Below are 22,593 nucleotides of genomic sequence, written 5' to 3'. Positions count from 1 at the left end.
AACCAACAGTGAGAGTTGGAGAAATAAATAAGTTGTTGTTATAGTTGTTGGTTAGTAGACTGACGTTAGAAAAAGGCGCTTAGAAAGGTATTATTGTTATTGAAATATTACAAACAGACCAACGAAAATGACCCAACAGTGTGTGTTGGGGCGAGGTACGGGGCAATTTAGCAAGTGTTGGTATGTTTGGATGTTAATTAGAAAAAGCGGCACTTGCAATGTGGCTATTTCATTATCGTTGAGAGTAATACCGAATTGGTGAGATGTAAAAGAGATCACTCGGCAATGCAGAAATGTGTGGAGAATATTGCGATAACCAAACACAAAATTATGCACACTACAGCGGTAGATTATTTTTTAACAAATATATTTTTTTGGGATAAATTTGAATTATTAAAAAAAAAATGAATCCGGAAATTCAATTATTTCGCGTATAGTGGAAAATAATGCGAATTTGTCTCGTTTTTAAAGAATTTTTAATATATATTTTTTCCAAAACTAAATTGTAGCGGACTGTATATTTAAAGATACCGCAAATTAGGGTAAAACAAAGGCGATACGTACCGCGAAGCAAACAATAACTAACACTTTTCACTTATTTTTTTTCAAAATATATAGCACTCTAGCTCACAATAACAAATTTCACTGAACTTACGTACCTTTTTTATACCCTCCACCATACTATGGAGGGTATATTAATTTTGTCATTCCGTTTGTAACTCCTTGAAATACTCATGCCAGACCCAACAAAGTATATATATTCTTGATCAGCGTAAAATTCTAAGACGATTTAGCCATGTCCGTCTGTCTGTCTGTGTGTCTGTCTGTGTGTCTGTCTGTCCGTCTGTCTGCCTGTTGTAATCACGCTATCTTTCGAACAAATAGAGATAGAAGGCTAAAATTTTGCACACATGTATATTTTGCCAGTAGGCAGGTTAAGTTCGTAAATGGGCCATGTAGGTCCAAGAAATCATATAGCCCCCATATAACGGTACCTTCCGATATTCGCTATTTTGATGATTTTAGCGACATTGTTTACCGGAATCGTTTCAAAGTTGGTATTTGAAGTTCATAATGGATACTACAGCCTAAGACAGAAAATAATCTATGTAGGTCCACGTCTTCGTATAGCCCCTATATAATGGTACCCCCCGATATTCGGTATTTTGATGATTTTAGCGACATTATTTAACGGAATCGTTCCAAATTTGGTATTTGAAGTTCGTAATGGATTCGTAATCCTAAGTCAAAAAATGAGCCATGTAGGTCCACGTCCTCATATAGCCCCCATATAATGGTAGCCCCGATATTCGGTATTTTGATGATTTTAGCGACATTATTTAGCGAAATCGTTCCAAATTTGGTATTTGAAGTTCGTAATGGATACTGCAGCATAAAACAGAAAATGGGCCATATAGGTCCAAGTCTTCATATAGCCCCCATATACCGTACCCCCCGATATTTGGTATGTTGATGATTTTAGCGACATTATTTACCGGGATTGTTTCAAATACGGCATGTGAAGGTCGTAATGGATACTTCAGCCCATGCCAGTAAATTGTCTGTGCAGGTCAACGTCTTCGTATAACCCCCATATAACGGTACCCCCCATATACGGTATTTTAATGATTTTAGCTACATTATAAACAGATTTTTCTTCAAGTTTCGCATTTAAATATTGTAATAACGTATGACAAAAGTTGCCTATGCAGGCCCACGTCGTCGTATAAGCATTCGGAATTCTTAAGATATTAACAGAATTTTTAACGGATTTTATTTTTTGAAAATTGCCAAATTTGTACCAAATGGTGGAGGGTATTAAAAGTTCGGCCCGGCCGAACTTACAGCTTTTTTACTTGTTGATGTTGATGATGATGAATAGGATGATGTTGATGCGGTGGTGCGATTAATGAGGGGGGGATGTGTGTTTTGCAGATGATTCCTTTGTAAAAAGAGAACAAAAAACAGCAATTAATAGCCAGGCAAACTTCAAACTACTTATGTAGAGCAATGGGGAAAAGAAAATACAATGAGAAAAATAAAGCAAATACAATTAATTTCTTTTCTCATTAAGTCTGCTGATTTATTGAATTGCTTTTGATGTGTTTTTTCGACAAAAAGCATTACCTCTTTTCAATATGGTGTGTTGGCGACAATGGCCGCAGAGGTTCTAGATGATCGCAGAGGGTCCCATGTCTGTTTACTAATACAATGAGAGGTTACCGACAACAACCAATGCCCAGCGACGATCCGCTCACTACGGTCTCCGCCAGGGGAGTTGTAGAGGAGATGCCTGTGCGCCAATCAGCATCCGTGATTGATCAAGAAAGGGAAGTTGAGGGACAAAGTATCTAACTTATACAAAACCTTTAAAATTTTATTAAATCTTTGTTAACACATAGATAAATAAAAGTTTAGATGAAAAAAAAACTCAACAAGAGCTCAAGTCACAAGAAAACTCAGAATTATTTAAAAACGATTATGGGAAAAAGTGAAGATTTGTCGCATGTTACGGATGCAGTTTCTGATTAAAACTAACCCTATGTAGTTTTAATAAGAAAATTAGGGCTGACAAAAGAAAATGGCTAGGAAATGTGTAATAAGGGGTGAAAATTATTACACGAGATACCGTTAACTTTCCCTCCAACCATAAGTATTTATTTGAGAGGTGAGGAACTGACCACTCCTATTTTTTATATATATATATGTATGTAGAAATAGGTAATTAAATCAGTTGAGAACGGCTGGACCGATTTGGATAAATTTTTTTAAATGTTCGTTCTACCCCGAATTATGTTTTTATGCAAAGACAACGTGACCACGAGCACTTCAATTTATTCGATTTATCTAAAATCCAAATATTTGCCAAAAAAAAAATGAAGATATCTGTTCCACAATTAGTATATGACGTACTCTTGATTTTCCCCATGTATCTGTTTGGGGTCGGAGAAACTGGCTACACCTACTTCTTTAAATCTATACGTATAAAAGTTAAAAACAGATAGCAACACATCAATTGAAAACTGCTGGGCCGATTTGGCTCGAATTTTCTATTGGTTATTTGTAATTACAGTAGAAAAGTTTTCATGAGAGAGAATTTTGAGAAAAGCCTCTAGAAAAATCGCGGAACTAAAAAAATTGAATATCCTTTTTTGATGTGGAATTTTGCGTAGAATTGTTTCAGAATGCGATTTGGAATTAAAAATTCCTATTGAAAAGAAAAACCGAAAAAATCGAGAGCAACCTAACCAAAATTTTTCAATTTTGATTAAAAAATATTTCTCAAAGCATCAAAACATAAAAAATTGTAAGAAAAACATGCAAAAGTACGGTGTAATTATACCTAAATGTAAAGGGTGTATTCTAACCTCCAAGGAATATTGGAGGTTATAACCGCCGCATTCACAGGCGGATATAGATTAATTGACATAGGATTTTACACTGGTCAAAATAATAATACAATATGGTCTTCTAAAAGTTACGAAATCAAAATTACTTTTGATTTGGGAAATAATGCTAAGATCTTTATAATACTGATAATTGAAGTTTGAAAATTTAATTAAAAACGATGAAATAACGAATATAAAGGGGTACTGGTGAATAGGAGATAAATCATTGGGTGAACTTTTGTTGTAATTTTTTGACAAAGGTTTTACAACTTCGAAATTGCTTTTGAGTCCTTCAAAATACTTGAAATCAGCAGATTATATGGGAAGTCAGTATTAAAGGACTAGAATTTACTGCACTGAAACTATCAAATGCCAAATTAGACGGCGAATACTAGGAGATAATATTATATATCTAAATGTGAACAAATATATACCTTTTGGAACATCAATCATCCTTAGAATAATATAAAAGCCTTTGCAAAGTTTGAAAAATGCATATTAAATTTAATGACAAATAAACGGAGAGGCTCACTTACACAATTTAATCGACAAAGATTTATACTCTTTAACATACTTAATTGGGTCCCTAACTTTTATAAACCGTTGACACCTTATTTATGTTATCAAAGTTTAGGCTTTTTTGAAGAGAAAAGTTAAACCTTTACAACTTTTATTAGGTTCTTAAAAATATGCATTAAACGCTAATAATATGGGCCATCACCGCGGTCCGGGATAGCTAGTACATTTTTAAAATACAATAGTTTCCATAACCATGTTCAAAAAGAATTTTACCATAACATGTTTGCCTTTTAAGTTCATATTTTAATTGGGAATTCAAGTGTAAATAAGTTTGATTAACTGTGTAAGGTTTACGCGTGAAAATTGTGACTTAAATCAGTATAACGCCGCACATTATGGGGCCTTTACGAAAATGTGGGCCTATATAAATAATTTTTTGGCTGTGGTAGTAGTGCAAATTACAGAATCTAAGCACCAGTTTCGTTAGAAAATGTGGCTAACACCTTCAACGAATTCGAACATATCGAGGCAACATTAAATGGTGGCTATTTTTACATATCCGCCTTCATGCAAACTCGTAATCTCTATTAAACCTAGCAATAATAGTACTGTAAAGTGCCCGTAAACGACCAAAATGCATGGCATGCAATTATGTGGTGTTGGTGAAAATTTGTATGTATGCCGCACACATACTATACATGAAGCAAAATCAAAAATTTTTGATTTTTCTCGTGCATGGGGTTCGATTTTGTCGTGTGTGCGATGAAGAGATCATGCATATTCACATTTGTGAAGTTTTTTTTCAAAGCGAATGGGTGCATAGAGATGCCGAATACTGATGTCGGATATGAGTGGTTGTAAGTTTTCGAGTCGTTGGCAGCACTTTGGGATGTTAAATACGAAATATATAACAATCGGGTTATTAAAGAAAATTAATATGAAGTATTAATGAAGAAATACCGAAAAATTAATTAGAGACTCAACCAGGCTTTGTAATTCTTCGTAAGTGGAACTATCAGTTCTTAAAAATGTTTTAAATCATTTGCCGATGACTCTTTTTGTACCATTCTTTCATCCAGATTCTTTTATTTCTCTTACCGTTTTAATTTTCTCTTTTTTAAGCAAACGGCCAAAATCGCCAAAAATGTATCATCCGTTTTCGACATTGTCTGCACAGCACGAAATCAAAATCAATGCATGAACCGTGTGCGGTGAAAGCTTCATGCACACGTACACAATTTTGATGTTATGCATTTTGATCTTTTACGGGGCACTTAAATAATAATAATATAAAATTTATATTATAAATTGTTGCTTGTATGAACATCAACACATGAATGACAAATGTTGCGAAATTCCGTTACTTTGGAGAGAATAGTTTTGTACTTTCGGCATCGTATTCCCATATTTTCTCAGTATTCTTCTTGTGCGCGCGTGATTTGACAACAAGAAAACCAAAATCAGTGCTTTTAAATTTATTTAAACTACATTTCAAACAAAAAAAAAAAAAAAAAAAAAAAAAAAACGATATAGTAGGAATATTAATTGGTGAACGAAGGTATGTGTGAAAAAGTGGTTGCAAATTTTTTAACCAGAAAAAGTTTCTAATACAGTATTACTCCGTAGTAATCAATGTTTTTTTGTGGTCAGGGTTAAAAGCCAGCAACTACTGAAATTAGCCTTAGCCTTACATTGCAACTCCGATTCCAATGAAACTTGCAAAGAGAAACGAAATTTGCTACAAAAACAAATTTGTCGAATTATATTGAAATCAGTTGAAATTTGCATAAAGCTCCCATATATGATTCAGGCCGATTTTGTGCATTTCGTGCATAAAAAACCCTATGTGTGAAAAATTTCAATGATATTTAAAATGGATATAGCTCCCATAAAATTTTAATAGAATTGGGAATAAGTTACATAATTTAGAAAAATAGATATGCCATATTATATTGAAATTAGTTGAAGCTTGGATATCCAAATATATTTTCGACCGACCTACAAAAAAAATTATCAAATTATATTGAAATCAGTCCGGATTTAGATATTGCCCCCATATATATTATTGGCCAATTTCATGTAATGATGCACCGAAGCAGTTATTAATGTCAAATTTCAATGAAATTCGGAATGCGTGATCGAATTTGTTCGACAAATTAATTCAAACTATATTGAAATCGTTTCAAATCGGAATATAGCTCTCATATAAATTTACGGCCGATTTCGTATATTTACATGCAACGCAAAGAAAATGGTTAAAGTACTTCAATAATGTAAAATCTTAATTTGGGATGAGTGACAGTAGTAAATAAAAGTCTTTCGAGGATTTGAGAAACAACTCGGCACTTTTTGAAGGAGCATTGCTCTTATTAGCTGGAGATTTGCGAAAAAGGCAGCCTGTTACTCCTAGATCAAAACCAGCCGATAAATTATATGCATGCATTATATCATGTTTTATTCGTACAGCTTCAATCTAACGAATCATCCAAATATTTTTCTAAACATAATAGATTGCGTTTTTCTTAATAACGAAAACAATATAAATATTAGTCAGTGGCTCATTACTTGCTCCCAAAAACATTGTTGTTGGCTCTATAAACAGTACCATTCTTAACAGAATGACAAAATCCAATAATACATAAATCTATTAATACTTTGGCAACTGATTTCCTAAATTCTTTGGATCTACCGGGATTAGAAACAAGTGAAGAGCTCTCCACCATTGGGTAAAGAAAACATTTTTGTATACCAGAATTCAAACATGTTCAACTTTAAACTACAAATACCTATAATAACGTGGATAATGCAGTTAAACTTTTCAAAAAACATTAAATGGGGAGAATACCAAAACGGGAACCTATATAGACAATATTATGCTACAAGGATTGTTATCTATTGCGAGTGTTAAATACCAAATTTGAAACAATTTCGTGGGTAAATGTCACTAGAATTATCTAAACACCTAACATCGGTGGGTACTGTTATATTTGCGCTATAGGAAAACGTGGACCTAGATATTAAATATTCTGCCACCGGAATTAGAACCCATTATAAACTACAAATACTGAACCGATATATCACATTTTCAACCATCCTTGACACAATACAAATTTTTGTGTCAGATTGAAGTTGTATAAATAAAGTATGATCTAATACATGCATCTAATTTATCTGGTGGTGTTTATATAGAAACAACAGGCTGCATTTGTCGAAAATCTCCAGACAAAAAGATTAATGCTCCTTCAAAGAGTGTCGAGTTGTTTCTCAAACGTGCAAGATTATGGTGGGATTATTAAACTTGTTTCAATGAGCCAGATACGTTGTGTATACCACTTTTCAAATATTTTGACGAGTTTTAGCCTGATAATGCTCTTGGTTTTCACGCTGGTGTAAAAATTCCATGCATTCCCGAATTCCTTCAGTCCATATGATAACATATATTTTGTTGTTTTGCTTCTTTTCGCGTATTAGAGAAAAAGATTTGGTAACATTACTGTCTTTAAAACGTTTATAAATTAGCTTAACAATTTACAAATTGTGCAGGTAATTTTATTGGGGCATAGGGAAGGCATATTAAAGGAATTAAAGTAATATTTTCACTTATTATTTATCTATAAAGTAGGGCTCGTAATTTTTATTATCTTTTTTGTAAACAGTATCGAGAAATGAATAAAGTTACAGCCGTTGAAAACATTGAAATGTTGAGAAATCTTAAAAATTATAACACTGACTTAGATATAAATGATTATAGCTTTACTAGAATCAAAGAAAACTCTGTTTGGAATGCTTTGGGCTTTAATGTAACAAGAAATTATAGTGTAGGCGTTATGTGTGACATCTTAGAGGGAGTGTGCCACTATGATCTACCATTTATATTGACTTGATTTATATAGGATTATGAGTTATTTACTTTAAAACAGCCAAATTTTAGAAGAATGGAAAGCCTGGATTTAGTTTCAAAATATGGTCCAAATTTTTCAATATTTCAATTCCATAACAATAATTGTTAATATGTTAATATTGCGCGGTCCGCCAGGTACGTTCCTTCCAGTCATTGACGTGAAGGTTTTCTGTTTACAATAAATACATACACAAAATTGGAATCGAGCACACACAGAAAAAAATTGTTACCATTAGGTAGATTCACCTTATTTTTTTATTGTACCACGCACACTACTACTACTTTTTGATTTGGCAATAAGAAATGTTGATTTGAAAATACCGCTTTCCGAGACACGATAATACAGATACAAACTGTGAGATCATTGAAAAGCATTTACGAAACTATGGATTTCAACAAGTCGACCAGGCGAAGTGAGGGCGCACCGCGGTGTTTCAACTCGGTGAATGACTTTGTTTTGGAGCCAAAAAGCCTTGAAGTTATTACTTAGTTGATCATCCCATACAATGTTTTTAATGTACTATTCTTGAATCTTGAATGCATCGAATTACTGTGAAACTTTGAAGTAAAGTATATATTTCCGATATCTGGGAAATAGGTTTGGCAATGGAGTAGTTCTTATTGAGATTACCAGCAATACCAGATGTTTTGGTTAAGTTGTCCAACGTCTTTATGACAATTTAACTGCTATGAAAAGTAACTACATAGGTATAAATTTTCGATTAAAAGCCTAAATTTGCTGTTTCATGTCGACCAAATTTGTTAATTTTTGTATACACATTTCAGTGATTAAAACACGGTAAGCGTTGTTGTCAGATTTTTTCTACGGCGATCGCTAAATCAAGTATATCATAATTTTTGATGATTTTTCGAGGTACCTAAGTTATGTTTGTGATAAGTAACAGTCAAAAATGGGCATATAATTTTAAAGTATTCATATTTTCCAATTATGGTTTTGTATGTGATATTCTACTTTTTGTGCATTACAAATTGAACCAAGTATTCTCGGTCAAAATACAGGAAAATGCGTGACAAAAATTAATACGGCAACGCATTTAAAAATCGACAAGTTGTATAGCCTTATTACTTTTTAATGGAGATACTTGTGTTACATTGAAGTTATTTATTATTATCCACCATCCCTAAATATTCGTCGAAGACCCCATAAAACTTAAATATTCATGATCACCATAAGATTCTAATGTCTGTCCGTCGGTTGTTAAAATCAAAAGCACAGCTTAGAAAAATGGCACCATAGTTTGCATTGCGTTTACGATGGTTGGAATTGAAAATATTTTCGTGTAGCTCCGATATAACGGTACCTCCCGATATTCGATAGTTCGATGATTTCACCCACGTTTTGGCACGGACTTGTTCCAAATTTAGTGTTTAGAGTTTTTAAAGGGTTCTGCCTCCAGTGGCAATCTATTGTCTATGTAGGTACATGTTTTACTATAGCTCCCCTGCTGAGTATTTCGTTCTTTACATAAAATGGGGTTGTACATAAAATTTTTAATACATATACCTGTAAATTCAGTGTTCTGTTTCAAATCCTCGAGCACTTCAGGCTTTAATTTGCTGTTTTGCTTTCCCATTTTTTTCACACATACCGAGTAGGATCTGTAAAACGAAATAAAAAAAATATGTTATAATGTACAAAACGTTTTCTGAAATTTAAATTTGTACAATATAATTTCTAAATATTAATTTTATACATTACATTTCAGTTTCTTTGAATAAAAAAAATTGATGTTATTTATTGTTGACCTGGTAGATTTTAATATGTTTGATGATGGTTCGGCTGAAGGTCAATAAAACAATTTTATTTAGTTATTTCCTTTTTTCTCTTTATTACATCCAATATTTTGATTGTCATCGACAATCATCTTCAGTGACCTGTTACAAATAACACAATTGATTACAAATTGATAGGAGAAAACTACACAACACACAAATCTTACATTAATTTGTTTAAGAGGAAAACGTCTACTTTAATTTAACCTCAAATTCGAACTAAGCCTTTTTCCATCTGTGTTTATGTACTAAATTTTTATAAATTTTTATAAATATGTGTATCAGTTTCATAGTTCTTTCTGTTTTCCGGTGGTGCATGTATGATATGTAACATTTCTAATGTGAATCGTCTTTTATAGTTGTTTTCTTGTGCCATTATATCTATATCCTTAAAATTCGGTCTATGTCCTGATAATGTACAATGTGCTGCTAGAGCTGTCTTTTGTTCTAAAGGTTTGTCTGATTTTTGATCCGGTTTATGTCCGGAAAGTCTAGTTTTAATTTCGTTTTTGTCGTGCCAATATATACTTTTTGGCATATATTGGTTTCGTCATCGTTGCATGTTATCTTATAAACGACATTGCTCTTATAGTCTTTTTTAGTTTTCATTTTAGTTCTGCTGAACATATTGTTGACAATGTAATTGTTTTTTAAAGCTAATTGGTATTTGTCCTTATTATACGCGGGAGGTACCGTTATATGGGGGCTATACGAAAACGTGGACCGACATGGCCCATTTACGAACTTAATCTTCCGACTGATACAATATTTTAACCTTCTATCTCAATTCGTTCGAAAGAGAAAGAAAAGAGCATGAAACAGACAGACAGACGGACATCGCTAGATCGTCTTAGAATTTTACGCCGATCCGGAATATATATACTTTGTAGGGTCTATTATGAATATTTCGAGGAGTTACAAACGGAATGACTAAGTTAATATACCCTCCATTGAATGGTGGAGGGTATAAAAAACTACATCATGAAAGAACTGAGGTCTAACACAAATTAAAACACTATGATTGCTCTTACTGATTGCCAGGAACGTTTTAGGGACTCGACTAGCAGCCGTGTTGGTGCAATCCAGGAAGAGGTGGTACCGGCTCCTGCTACCATAGAGGATCCTAGATTCCTTCGGTCGACGGAATCTTTGCAGATTTTACAGTGATAAACGAATAGCTTCTGTATTGTGCTACCTTAAAAAATTTTCGTCAGTAAGTAGATTCCTCACTCGTGGAAGTAGATCCTTCGATCAAAACAAAAAATATGAATTATCACATTCTTTCAGAAGAGCGGGAGAGAGGGGAACAACATAAATACCCAAGTGATGAAAAATCAAAGGATTTTTCGGAATCCGTCCATCTTGCGACCATACTAAATTGGGTACTAAATTTAGTTAAAGAGTGTGCTCCGGTAAAGATGACATTTAACTTGGCATCTGGAATATGAGGAGGATTGAATTTTTGTATCACATAATCTAGGTTTCTTTTCCGGTAGCAATGTTGGGAGCAATGATAGATACAACAAGTAAAAAAGCAGTAAGTTCGAACTTTGAATACCCTCCACCATTTGGAACGAATTAGAAAATATTCAAAAAAATACAATCCATTGAAAATTCTGTTAAAATCTTTAAAATACCTAATATCGGAAGGTGCCGATATCTGGGGGGATATACACTATTGTGGACCTATATAGACAAATCTATGTCTGGGGGTAAAGTACTCACAAGGAACTCCTTGTGTGGATTTTCAGATAATTCCATTGGGAAATGTGACTAAAATCATCAAAACCCCGAATATCGGGGGTACCGTTATATTGGGGATATACGATATTGTGGACCTATATAGACAAATACCTTTCAGGGGTTAAAGTGCTCACAAAAAATCCTTATGTGGATTTTCAGAGAATACCATTGGAATATATAGCTAAAATCATCAAAATACCGAATAATGGGGGTACCCTTATATGGGGGCTATACGATATCGTTAACCTATATAGAGAACTCTATGTCAGGGCATAAAGTGCTCACAAAGAACTCCTTGTGTGGATTATCAGACAATTCCGTTGAAAAATGTGGGTAAAATCATCAAAATACCGAATATAGGGGAGTACTGTTATATGGGGGATATACGTTATTGTGGACCTATATAGACAATTCCGTTTCAGGGGTAAAGTGCTCACAAAGAACTCCGTGTGTGGATTTTCAGACAATACGATTGTAAAATGTGGCTAAAATCATCAAAATACCGAATATCGCGGGGTACCGTTATATGGGGGCTATACGATATCGTAGACCTATATAGATAATTCTCTGCCGAGGTATAAAGTACCCACAAGGAACTCCTTGTGTGGATTTTCAGACAATTCCGTTGAAAGATGTGGGTAAAATCATCAAAATAACGAATATCTGGGGGTACCGTTACATGGGGGCTATACGATATCGTGGACCTATATGGACAATTCTCTGCCGAGGAATAAAGTACCCACAAGGAACACCTTGTGTGGATTTTCAGACAATTCCGTTGAAAAATGTGGGTAAAATCATCAAAATACCGAATATCGGGGGGTACCGTTATATGGGGGCTATACGATATTGTGGACCTATATAGATAATTCTCCGCCGAGGTATAAAGTACCCACAAGGAACTCCTTGTGTGGATTTTCAGACAATTCCGTTGAAAAATGTGGGTAAAATCATCAAAATACCGAATATCGGGGGGTACCGTTACATGGGGGCTATACGATATCGTGGACCTATATGGACAATTTTCTGCCGAGGTATAACTGTAGCGTGATTACAACAGACGGACAGGGCTAAATCGTCTTAGAATTTTACGCTGATCAAGAATATATATACTTTGTTGGGTCTAAAACGATTATTTCGATGAGTTACAAACGGAATGACGAACTTAATATACCCTCCATACCTTTTTTGGTGGAGGGTATAAAAACACAATATAGATTTAGATTAAGTAAGTATCACCGCCAAACCAGACTTACAGCCTACTCTTCATCATCATTATCGCGATATCCATAAAAACAACCAGATGAACAATGTGGAAAAAAGTGGTTAATAAAATAAACAAACAATATTCATTAAAAACAAGTAAAAAAACATTAAGTTCGGCCGGGCCAAACTTTTAATACCCCCCACTTTAGGGTAATGTAAACATTAGAAGAAATGTGGCAAAAACCATTAAAATGCCGAATATCGGCAGGTACCGTTATATTGGGGCTATACCATATCGTGGACCTACACATACAATGTTTCGCCAAAGGAGCTAGAACCCATTAAGACCTACAAATACCAATTTTCAGACAAATCCGTGAAAAATGTGGCAAAAATCATCAAATTACCGAATATCGGGAGGTACCGTTATATGGGGGCTATACCAAAACGTGGACCTATAATTACAATGACTCGCCACACGAACTAGAACCCATTATGATCAACAACTACCAATTTTCAGAGAAATTCTTGAAAAAATGTGTCAAAAGTCATCTAAATACCGAATCTTCGGAGGTACCGTTATATGGGGACTATATCAAACCGTAAATTTCGTCGTTTCGGTGAATTGCAGGAGGATTTTCTTTGGATTTTGATGAAAGAAAAGTTATATGAAAATCCTTTCAAAATGAATCAAGCTAAGGTAACCAAATTAATGTCCCTGTTGGGGTTTGCTGTGCGACCCAATAAATGTAATTTAAAAAATCCCGATGGTCCTGAGGGTCGTTCGATGAAGCTGAGGAAGACCGTCACCGCCTTGGTCAAACATGAACGTATTGAATTGTTCTACCAAAGAGCTAATAAAGCCATTTATACCGATTTTAGTAAAGCTGTTGATACTGTCGTACATAGTTTATTACTCCACAAGCTTGATATAATGGGTTTCCCTACATTATTGTTAGACTGGATTTCGTCATACCTTGAAAACCGTACTCAAAAGGTGTCTTTCACAAATACCATCTCAAAAAATATTCTTGTCCATTCTGGTGTTCCCCAGGAAGCCATTTAGGGCCATTACTATTCGTTCTCTATCTCAATGATCTTCCGTCAGTTGTAAGGTTTTCCAAAATTATAATGTTTGCAGATTATGTTAAGCTGTTCATTAATCTCGATTCTCTCAATAGCTCATTTTACAACATGATCTACATTCCATTGTAAATAGGTGTGGTATTAATGGCATGTCACTAAATCTTAAAAAATGCGAAAAATTATCATTATTCAGATCTAGACATATTCAATCTGATTACTTCGTAGGTTCATACAAATTGGAGAATGTAGACTCATTTATTGATCTTGGTGTTATTTTGGACAATAAACTCCGTTTTAACTTACACATTGAATCTAGCGTTAATAAAGCAAAGTCTCTTCTAGGTTTCATTAAGCGCTGGTCTAAAGAGTTTGAAGACCCTTACGTAACTAAACGCTTGTTTACTAGTCCAGTTAGACCTACATTAGAGTATGGTTGCGTGTTGTGGAGTCCATTTTATAAATGTTACTCTAATTCAATAGTAGCAGTTCAAAAACAATTCATTATATTCGCATTCAAAGGTCTGCCCTGGAATCCGTCTGAAGCACTCCCCCCTATGAAAATCGATTAAAACTTATAGACCTTCCATCGTTAGAAAGAAGGCGTTTAATGCTTAGAGTAATATTTTTAATACGACTTTTGCGTGGTCAAATTGATTCACAATTTTTAATTGGCGAAATAAAGTTTAATGTTCCGTCTAGAATAACTCGTAATTATATACCGCTAAATCTTTCCTTGGCGAGATCTAACTACGAACTAAGCAACCCCCTTAGATCTCTATGTGAAATATATAACAACCTCTATAATAATTTATCACTCTCTGAACCTTTGCATGCAATAAAAATATCAATACTTAATTTGTAATTATAGTATCAGGAGCTGCCAGATTTGTATTTTTGCTCGTTGTGTGTGATTTGTAATACTAATCCTTTTACTAAAACCGGCTGATGTTTTACTGTAGCTGGTGTTTCCCTACAATACTAACCCTCCATGGTGCGGACTATGGGGTGTACGCGCTCCCTACGTATTGGGAGGTGGACCCCTCGGTCGGCAGGGGCGGGACCGAACGAAAAAAAAATAAAATACCGAATATCGGGAGGTACCGTTATATGGGGACTGTACCAGAACGTGGACCGATATATCTCATTTTCAATACCAACCTTACTAGACACAATACAAATTGCTCTGCTAAATTTTGGCTCTACGTCAAATAATGTGGGCTGTATCGTGATTTCAACAGACAGACAGACAGACAGACGGATAGACAGACAGACAGACGGATAGACAGGCAAACAGACGGACATCGTTAAATCGACTTAGAATTTTATGCTGATTATGAATATATATACTTTATGGGGTCTACGACGAATATTTAAGGATGTTACAAACGGAATGACAAAGTTAATATATCATCCTTTCCAAGGTGGAGGGTATAATAACGAATCTTCTCGAAAAATTGTGTAAAACAACAACAAAAATCGTGTCGTTAATTTGTCAGTGACGGTTTTAACAAAAAATGGTCAAAACCAATTGCCTCGTTATATAAATTTTTTGTTGGGAATTGATAGAAAATATATCAATTAGAAGAAATCTGAATTTTGGTATTGACACGTCAAATATTTTTTACTATATGAGGATTTAAATCCCACTACTGTAGTAAATCGATATTTTTGTCATTTTTTGTCTAAAATTATTACAGTATATTATGATAAGCTGTTAAAAGGTTTCAAGCATCGGTCGTTACAAATTTTATTAGTAATATTTCTTGGGAAGTAATTGTCCTGGTTTTACTTTTATTTGCGTTGTATTACTGATTGTGTGGTGTTTACACTTACTTAAACATGTAGTACTTATTTTATCACTTTAGAATGCCAAATTTTTAAATTAGTGGAGTAGAAAAAATGTTGTACAACAGTGTATATCGATTTTATCTGTTTTTTTTTTTGTTTGGGAAAAGTGTTTACTTTAAACGTAACATTTTATTAATCATTTTGAGTAAAAGTGGCAGATCGGAATAAGCAAAGAGTAGAAACAGTCTTAAAAAATTTACTCGGTACGGTGCATTTGATTTAGAATAGGTTAAAATTATTCTACAAAGTATTTAGAAAAGTATTATTATTTAGGAACCTTATACTTCTACATTAAGAGGTTGCTGACTCACATATTGCTTACACGAAAAGTTAGCCAGAACGAAACACCGATGAATAGGTGACCTTGTTTTATCGACTTTGGCGGAAGTCAAACAAGATTTATTTTCTCGGTTGAAGAATTTGCTAAAAGCTTGAGATATTTTTATGAGGGGTGGTAATGTTAAATGAATATATACTAAACCTTCAACCAATACTGAACGTGGATCTATATAGGAAATGTTCTTGCACAGGATATAGAATCTATTACCATTTCTATATACCAAATATGAAACAATTCTCTTAGAAAATGTTGCTTAAGTTGTCAAAATACCGAATATCGGTAGGTACCGTTGTATGGGGGCTATATGAAAACCTGGTCCTACCTCATTGTATTTTGTACTCGACATCGGTATAGTTAATACTAAGAAATTGTTTAATTTTTCCAAATTTTTATTATTAATTAAAATTTGCATTATTAAAAAAATAATTAAACTATTATTAAAAATTGCGGCACTTGCATTGGTTTGTTTGGTTGTTCGCTAGCGATCGCTATATACATACAAACGCAGTAATATTCACGCGGCAAATTATCATTGCTTAGTCGGACAGCCACATAGGTGTTACATGCATACATTTGGTGCAGACTTTTGATATTTTTTATTTTTAAAACGACTTGTAACATAATATATGACAAAGAAAAATGTCGTTATTGGAAAAAAAAATGTTATTGCAAAATGGTCAGGCTTAATCCATTATAAAAACAATGTTTGTTTATTAGTGAAACACGATTGTAATGTTTACCAGGGGGTAAGGCAGGGAATACCTAGGCTTCGGAAAGAGCCAATAATCCTCATCAGTTCCTTTGTTTTTCGTCTGGGATATTCTCCCCAGGAGTTACTTTAAAAATAACTCCTATGCCAAAAAACTTGTTTTTTTACCCAAGTGACAAGATCGTAAACTCAATAGAAGAGAAACTATATTTTCGTTAGAAAATAATAATTAAAATATTTTGTGTGCAAAAATACGGTATTTTGGAAATTTAATTTGAATATTTAATTTTTATTTATTAATTTCTTTACACTTCAGCGGTACCTTTACATCGTTTGTTAAATGCCTCATCGGAGATTAGAAATTTGGAATTTACAGACCAACTAGCTGTCTCAGTCCGCGTTGCCGGCCCAAAGTTTTGGTCTTTAATGCATATTTTTAAAGCTTAATAATTAAACTTTATATGGACGCTACTTTGAAACATTGACATTGAAAATTTAAGCGAAGTGGTATTCTACCCCCTTAGAAGCTAAGATGCCGAATAAGGGCAAAATCAATTGAAAAATGTGACCAAGACCCTGAAAACAGCTAAAAACAACGGATACCTTCATATAAGAGTTATAACAAGACATGGTCCCATACAAAATAAAATCTCAAATTTGGAGAGTTTCAAAGGGGATACATCATTTGAGGGGAGCTATATCACAATGCAGACCGACCTGATACATATTTTGTGCAAATGATTTTTCATGTAGGACTGTATCAAATTTAAAGCTCTATCTTAACGTTAGCCTCTCCGTTCAACACTTTCAATTACGATAAAGGTCACCAAATTAAATATGCGTCTTTCAAACTTTGCAGCGGCTTTTATATTATTCTTAGCATGATTGATGTTACAAAATGTATATTTTTACATATACTCCTTATATAATATTATGTCCTAAAAATTTGTCGACCAAATGTGCTCTAATTTGGCCGATTTGAGGTATTTTGAGGGGTTAAAACCATTTTTATTTGTCAAAAAATTACAACAAAAGCCCACTTTATGATTTATTTTCTATTCCTCAGTTCCTCATTATATTCGTTATATCATCGTATTTAATAAAATTCTCAAACCTCAATTATCAGTATTATAAAGGTAGAATATATCCGTTTCGTTTAGGTATAATAATACCACTAAAAATTCGTTCTTTTGCATGTTGAATTTTGTTACAATTTCTACCGAATGAACTGAAATTTAACATTAAAAGTTTCAGTATCAACTGTTTACAGTTTAAAAGTATGTTCAATGCTTATGTGTTTTGATGGTTTGAGAAGTATTTTTTAATCGTAATAAATTTTTTTGGTATGACAACCATATAATTATATTATTATTATTTTCAATAAGAATTTGTAATTCTAAAGGCATTCTGAAACAATTCTACACAAAATTCCATATCAAAATAGAACAGTACATTTTTTCAGTTCTGCGAGGCTTTTCTCAAAATTTTCTTTCCCGAAAACGTTACCACTGTAATTACAAATAACCAAAAGAAAATTTGAGTCAAATCGGTCCAGCCGTTCTCAACTGATGTGTTACTATACTTACCTAAATTTTTTTACATATAGATTGTGGAAGAGATATCTTCATGATTGTGGCAAATATTAGGATTTTAATAATTTTCAAACCGATATCCTCATTATTTGGCAAATATAAGGATTTTAGATAAATCAAAATAGTGGGCATAAAAGTAGGTGTGGTCACTATTTTTTTTCTTTAGAAACCTAACTCGGGGTATGACGAACGTTTGTACAAAAAATAATGTAATTCGGTCCAGCCGTTTTCAACCGATTCAATTACCAACGAACAACAATTGATATATATATGTAGATTTTTTTTCACTATAGTGTGGGAGGTTTAAGACAACTAACGTTTTCGAGTTTCTTTTATGGCCCTATAGTGCGCTGTAGTACATTCTTAGAAGGGTTTGAAATCCTAAAAAAATCACAAAATGCAATTTTGCTGGAAACGTCGACTTAAACTTCGACATACCGCACGAAAATCATTCGCAGACTCAGTCTCAGCTCACATCTATTGTGGGGAATATCAGTGCTAGTTTTCGTAATTTAGACTATGTTTCAAATTCATTCAGTTGACACATAATCTAAGTCTGCTGCCGTGCGACAAAGGTGTCTATGAAGGTGACTTTAAATAATGACCACATTTAAGGATTTGTTTACCGAAATGTACATAAATACAGCTCGTCTGAGCGACATTGGAAGACTTTTTCATTTGGTCCGAAAGACGACTGGGGAAGTTCGAGAGATGGTCTCAAAGTTTCAGTTGAATATTTTATGGGACATTCCAATGCCCTTCAGTGAGACTAGTTCGAATTTGAAGTCGATTCAATGCGGAATAAATGGATATTTAACGTCGATGTCCATTTATGATGTCAGAACTGGAAATTGAAATCCGATTCTTGTATTTTTGTGTCTCCAACGACTGCCAACAATTACTTAGATTCTTTAGGAGCAGAGTGCTTGATTTAGATGCTATTGGATGCTTTTCTAACTGATCGATTTCGTATGCTTGCGTGTCTTCATGATATTCGTGGTTCAGATCAGTCGAAAAAGTTAATTAATAGAGAAGTTCAAGGGCATCTTTCGAATATTAATGATTCAGAATCGAGTGGTTCTCTCCGCGCTTCGAGAAGTTTTAATGGTATCATTTGTCTAAATCAACGTCATAAAATTATGAAGCGCCATCATCTTTGCATAAATAGTATTCGTAGCGGTCATAAAGTAATTAAATGGTGTTAGTAGTGCAATTAGGCACATCATACATTCTTGCATCGGGAAGACATTATATTGAGTAATTCGACTCAAACTTCCAGTATGACATCTAATGTTTCCTAAAATCAGATCTCTATGCCATCTAGTTAGGCAAATTGTATAGTATCGACATCTGCTGCAAGTTTACCAGGTCAAGTGTTCCACGCCGCTCGAAATAAAGCAATATTTTTCGATACGGCTATGCTGAATATGGCTCACCAAGGTGTTTTGTATCCTGCTAGGGTGCTGACAGATCCTGTGTCAGTCCTCTTTTATTTTAGAGCATCTTTAAAATTGTTTGAGGTTTCCCGTATGTAATGTTAATTCTTTTGTAGCAGGCATTAGTTTCTCGTTCTCGTACTGCTACTGCTGCTTGTCATATACAAATTATCAGTGCATTCGATACTTCTCTGACTTTAGAAACAAATGTGCTAGTCTAGCATACTATATCAGGAAATTTTCCCTTATTTGTGGCCAATTCAGTCTTGAGGTTGCAACTCCCCAACCATCGCTTGGCAGATGTCAATTTCTTGAGGAAACTTTCTAAGACCGTTTCATACCGTTTTTGTGAATAAAACTACGTCTGGAATACCCCGTACGGACTCAGAGGGTAAATATATCGTTACGCTGCCAATAAAAGCTGAGATTAGCGCCACCGTGTACTTGGGGGAATCTCGCGAAGCTATTCTTAAACAATTTGATGGGAACGAAAATTTATTGATGAAGAAGCCCGACGTTAAAATATTTTACGATGAAGTATTTTAACTTGCAGTTAACCCTATCCAGCTACACTAAGAGGGAAGTATTTCGGCTATTGTGAAATTATTTGGCCCCAGTGATTGTGACAGCAAAAATTATTACGCAAAAAGGGTTGCAAAACAATGTAGGTTAGTATGAATCCCTTTTGGCAGCTACTGTGGCTGATTAAAAAGATTTTTAATTTTATATGCGTGTCGAGCCCCCAGATGGACAATTTTTTGTTCGTATATCGTACAAAACAAAGGTCGCTCCCTTAAAATCAATTTCTTTGCCCCGTTTAAGCTTTTATTGAGCAGTTTTGGCTTCAGATCTTTCGGGAAATATGTATTGGATTTCGTCAAATTTGCTGAAACACCACCACATGGATAACTTTCGTTGCTAATAGTGTATATCGGATACAAGAAAATATTTGCAATACAATTGGTAAAATATCAAAATCCGAATATTATCCCGCAGATCTAGGAAGTCGAGTTATATCTCTCTCAGAATTGTCTTCCTGCCGCCTATAGTGGCCATTGGTTAGGCAAGAGTAAATTTGTATCTTACAAATCATAGATTTATTACCATTGACACCGACATCGAAATGAGAATAGTTCGAACTCATTTTTCGTTGTTTTCGTCGACGTTTTAAGACATTTTGGCACATTCGTCGTATTTGCGTAACATGTTTCGAGTCAATGCCTATCTTGTCACATTTCTTCGCCAAACACATCCCTGGTACAGACATTATCACTCAAAAGATGAATTTTTCTAATAAGTACAAAAACAAGAAGCCTATAAATCGTACGAGTTGCCTACATGCCCTTAATCCGTCAGGCGGTAGATTGGCGCACTTATCCACGTTTTCCTATTCGGAGCGATTCGCAATAACTCCCCTATCGTACTGCTTTGACCTCAAGTTGATGTGCAGTTTAGGACAGAAATATTGGATTCCGCGTATGAAAAATCTCATTTGTTTGGTAGTTCGTCGTTGTAAAGTCTGTAGTTTACAGGATGGGCTCCCTCAGTGAGAACAGTTCCTGACCGGCCATTTACAAATACTGTCGTGTCCTTTTGATGTAAAATTTTATCTAGGTCGGTCTTGTCGAATCACAAAAGGCTACGTATGTGTCTTTGTCTGTTTCGCTACAAAGGCAATTCATTTGGAAGCAGTGTCCAATTTGTATACTGCTAATTTCTTGGCGCATTGCTTAGATGGAACAAATTTTTTGGGGCTTCGCAGAAATTCAGTAGAATTTCCGTCTCTTCCACGTTATCAGATCAGGGAATATCGTGGCATTTTAAACTTCTGGTGCCCTCACATGGGAGGTTTGTGGGAAGCTGGAGTCTATAGCTTCAAATTAAATTTTCGAAAGCATGGCCAAACATTGATGTTCACGTTCCAAGAATTAGCAACAGTTTTTGACTAGAATAGGAGCGTACACTTTATATAGTCGCGTTATATTAACGCGTATAAATGCAAATTTCCAGAACGCGATATAGTAATAGATGATGTAGTTGTTCGTCATAATCAGTTTTTGACAACGTCGTGGTAGTTAAGGTGTATCAAAAATGTTTATCCGGATTACGTTCGAGACGCGTACGTCCGAATCGGATTTCTTCTTATTATATAGTATGTCAATGTAATTGCATTCGAAAGACGAACTCCTGAATGTTGATGGCGTTATCGCTACCCCGGAATGTTCCCCCACTGATACAACATTGTACTCTGCTGCCGTGGAAACAGCACTTGTCGAACCGATTGCGGCTGTAAATATATCCGAACCTGGGTCCAAATCCAACAGGGCGATTTCATCTGCAGCCCTCGCATCTGCTAAATCGATGTAAATCTATTCTGAATTCATGTATGTGGTTTCATCCGCGATTAAGGTCCCTGCTGATAACAACAAAATTGAAAAATCGGCTGGTCGGATACTTGCATGCGACGCCAGGATTGCAGGTAGCCCATTACACCATAGTTGTATGGGTATTGTCGGACATATGTAACACATAGAGTTACAAAATGTTTTTTCTTTTGAAAAAAAAAAAAAAACATTAAAAAATAAAGCAAAAAATAAAGAAATTAATTACAATTGAAAAGATGACTCAAATGATTAACATCTATTGACATTGACAGATTGCAACGAGTTTCGAACGGCGCCAAAGCCACATTGCTTTATGCTGAGATCGTTGCTAGTTATTGTAACCCTCTCACTTCTTCCATTGCCCTGAAGCGAAGGAAGGCTCTACCCCACTACTGTGCCAATACAGGTAACACTGTTTAACAAATACTTTTATTATTATACCCTCCAACATTCTATGGGGGGTATATTAACTTTGTCATTCAACTCCTCGAAATATTTATAAAAGACCCTACAAAGTATATATATAAATATTCTGGATCAGCGTAAAATTTTAAGATCTAGCTATGTCCGTCTGTCTTTTGTAATCACGCTATCTTTCAAAAGAATTGATATAGATGGCTAAAATTTTAAATCAAACAATACTACT

The 22,593-nt window shown here is 34.5% G+C and overlaps 1 protein-coding gene across 5 annotated transcripts in view; it reads right to left on the bottom strand.

Moving 5' to 3' along the window:
- Positions 1 to 22,593, bottom strand: part of LOC101901167 (neurocalcin homolog) — a 337,832-nt gene that overhangs the window by 78,518 nt on the left and 236,721 nt on the right. For 3 of the 5 annotated variants that reach the window (XM_059131518.1, XM_059131515.1, XM_059131517.1), the window contains one exon: positions 9,335 to 9,429. In XM_059131518.1, coding sequence (XP_058987501.1) covers positions 9,335 to 9,404 — 70 coding nt within the window. In that variant the 5' untranslated portion in view covers positions 9,405 to 9,429. Of the gene's footprint in view, positions 1 to 9,334; positions 9,432 to 22,593 lie in introns of all 5 variants that reach the window. The other 2 variants (XM_059131516.1, XM_059131519.1) reach the window with 1 other exon arrangement.

The sequence above is a fragment of the Musca domestica genome, unplaced genomic scaffold, assembly GCF_030504385.1.
Source record: "Musca domestica strain aabys unplaced genomic scaffold, Musca_domestica.polishedcontigs.V.1.1 9, whole genome shotgun sequence".
Lineage (NCBI taxonomy): Eukaryota > Metazoa > Arthropoda > Insecta > Diptera > Muscidae > Musca > Musca domestica.
The sequence above is the reverse complement of the archived record's forward strand: the minus strand, read 5'-3'. Positions and strand labels throughout refer to the sequence as shown.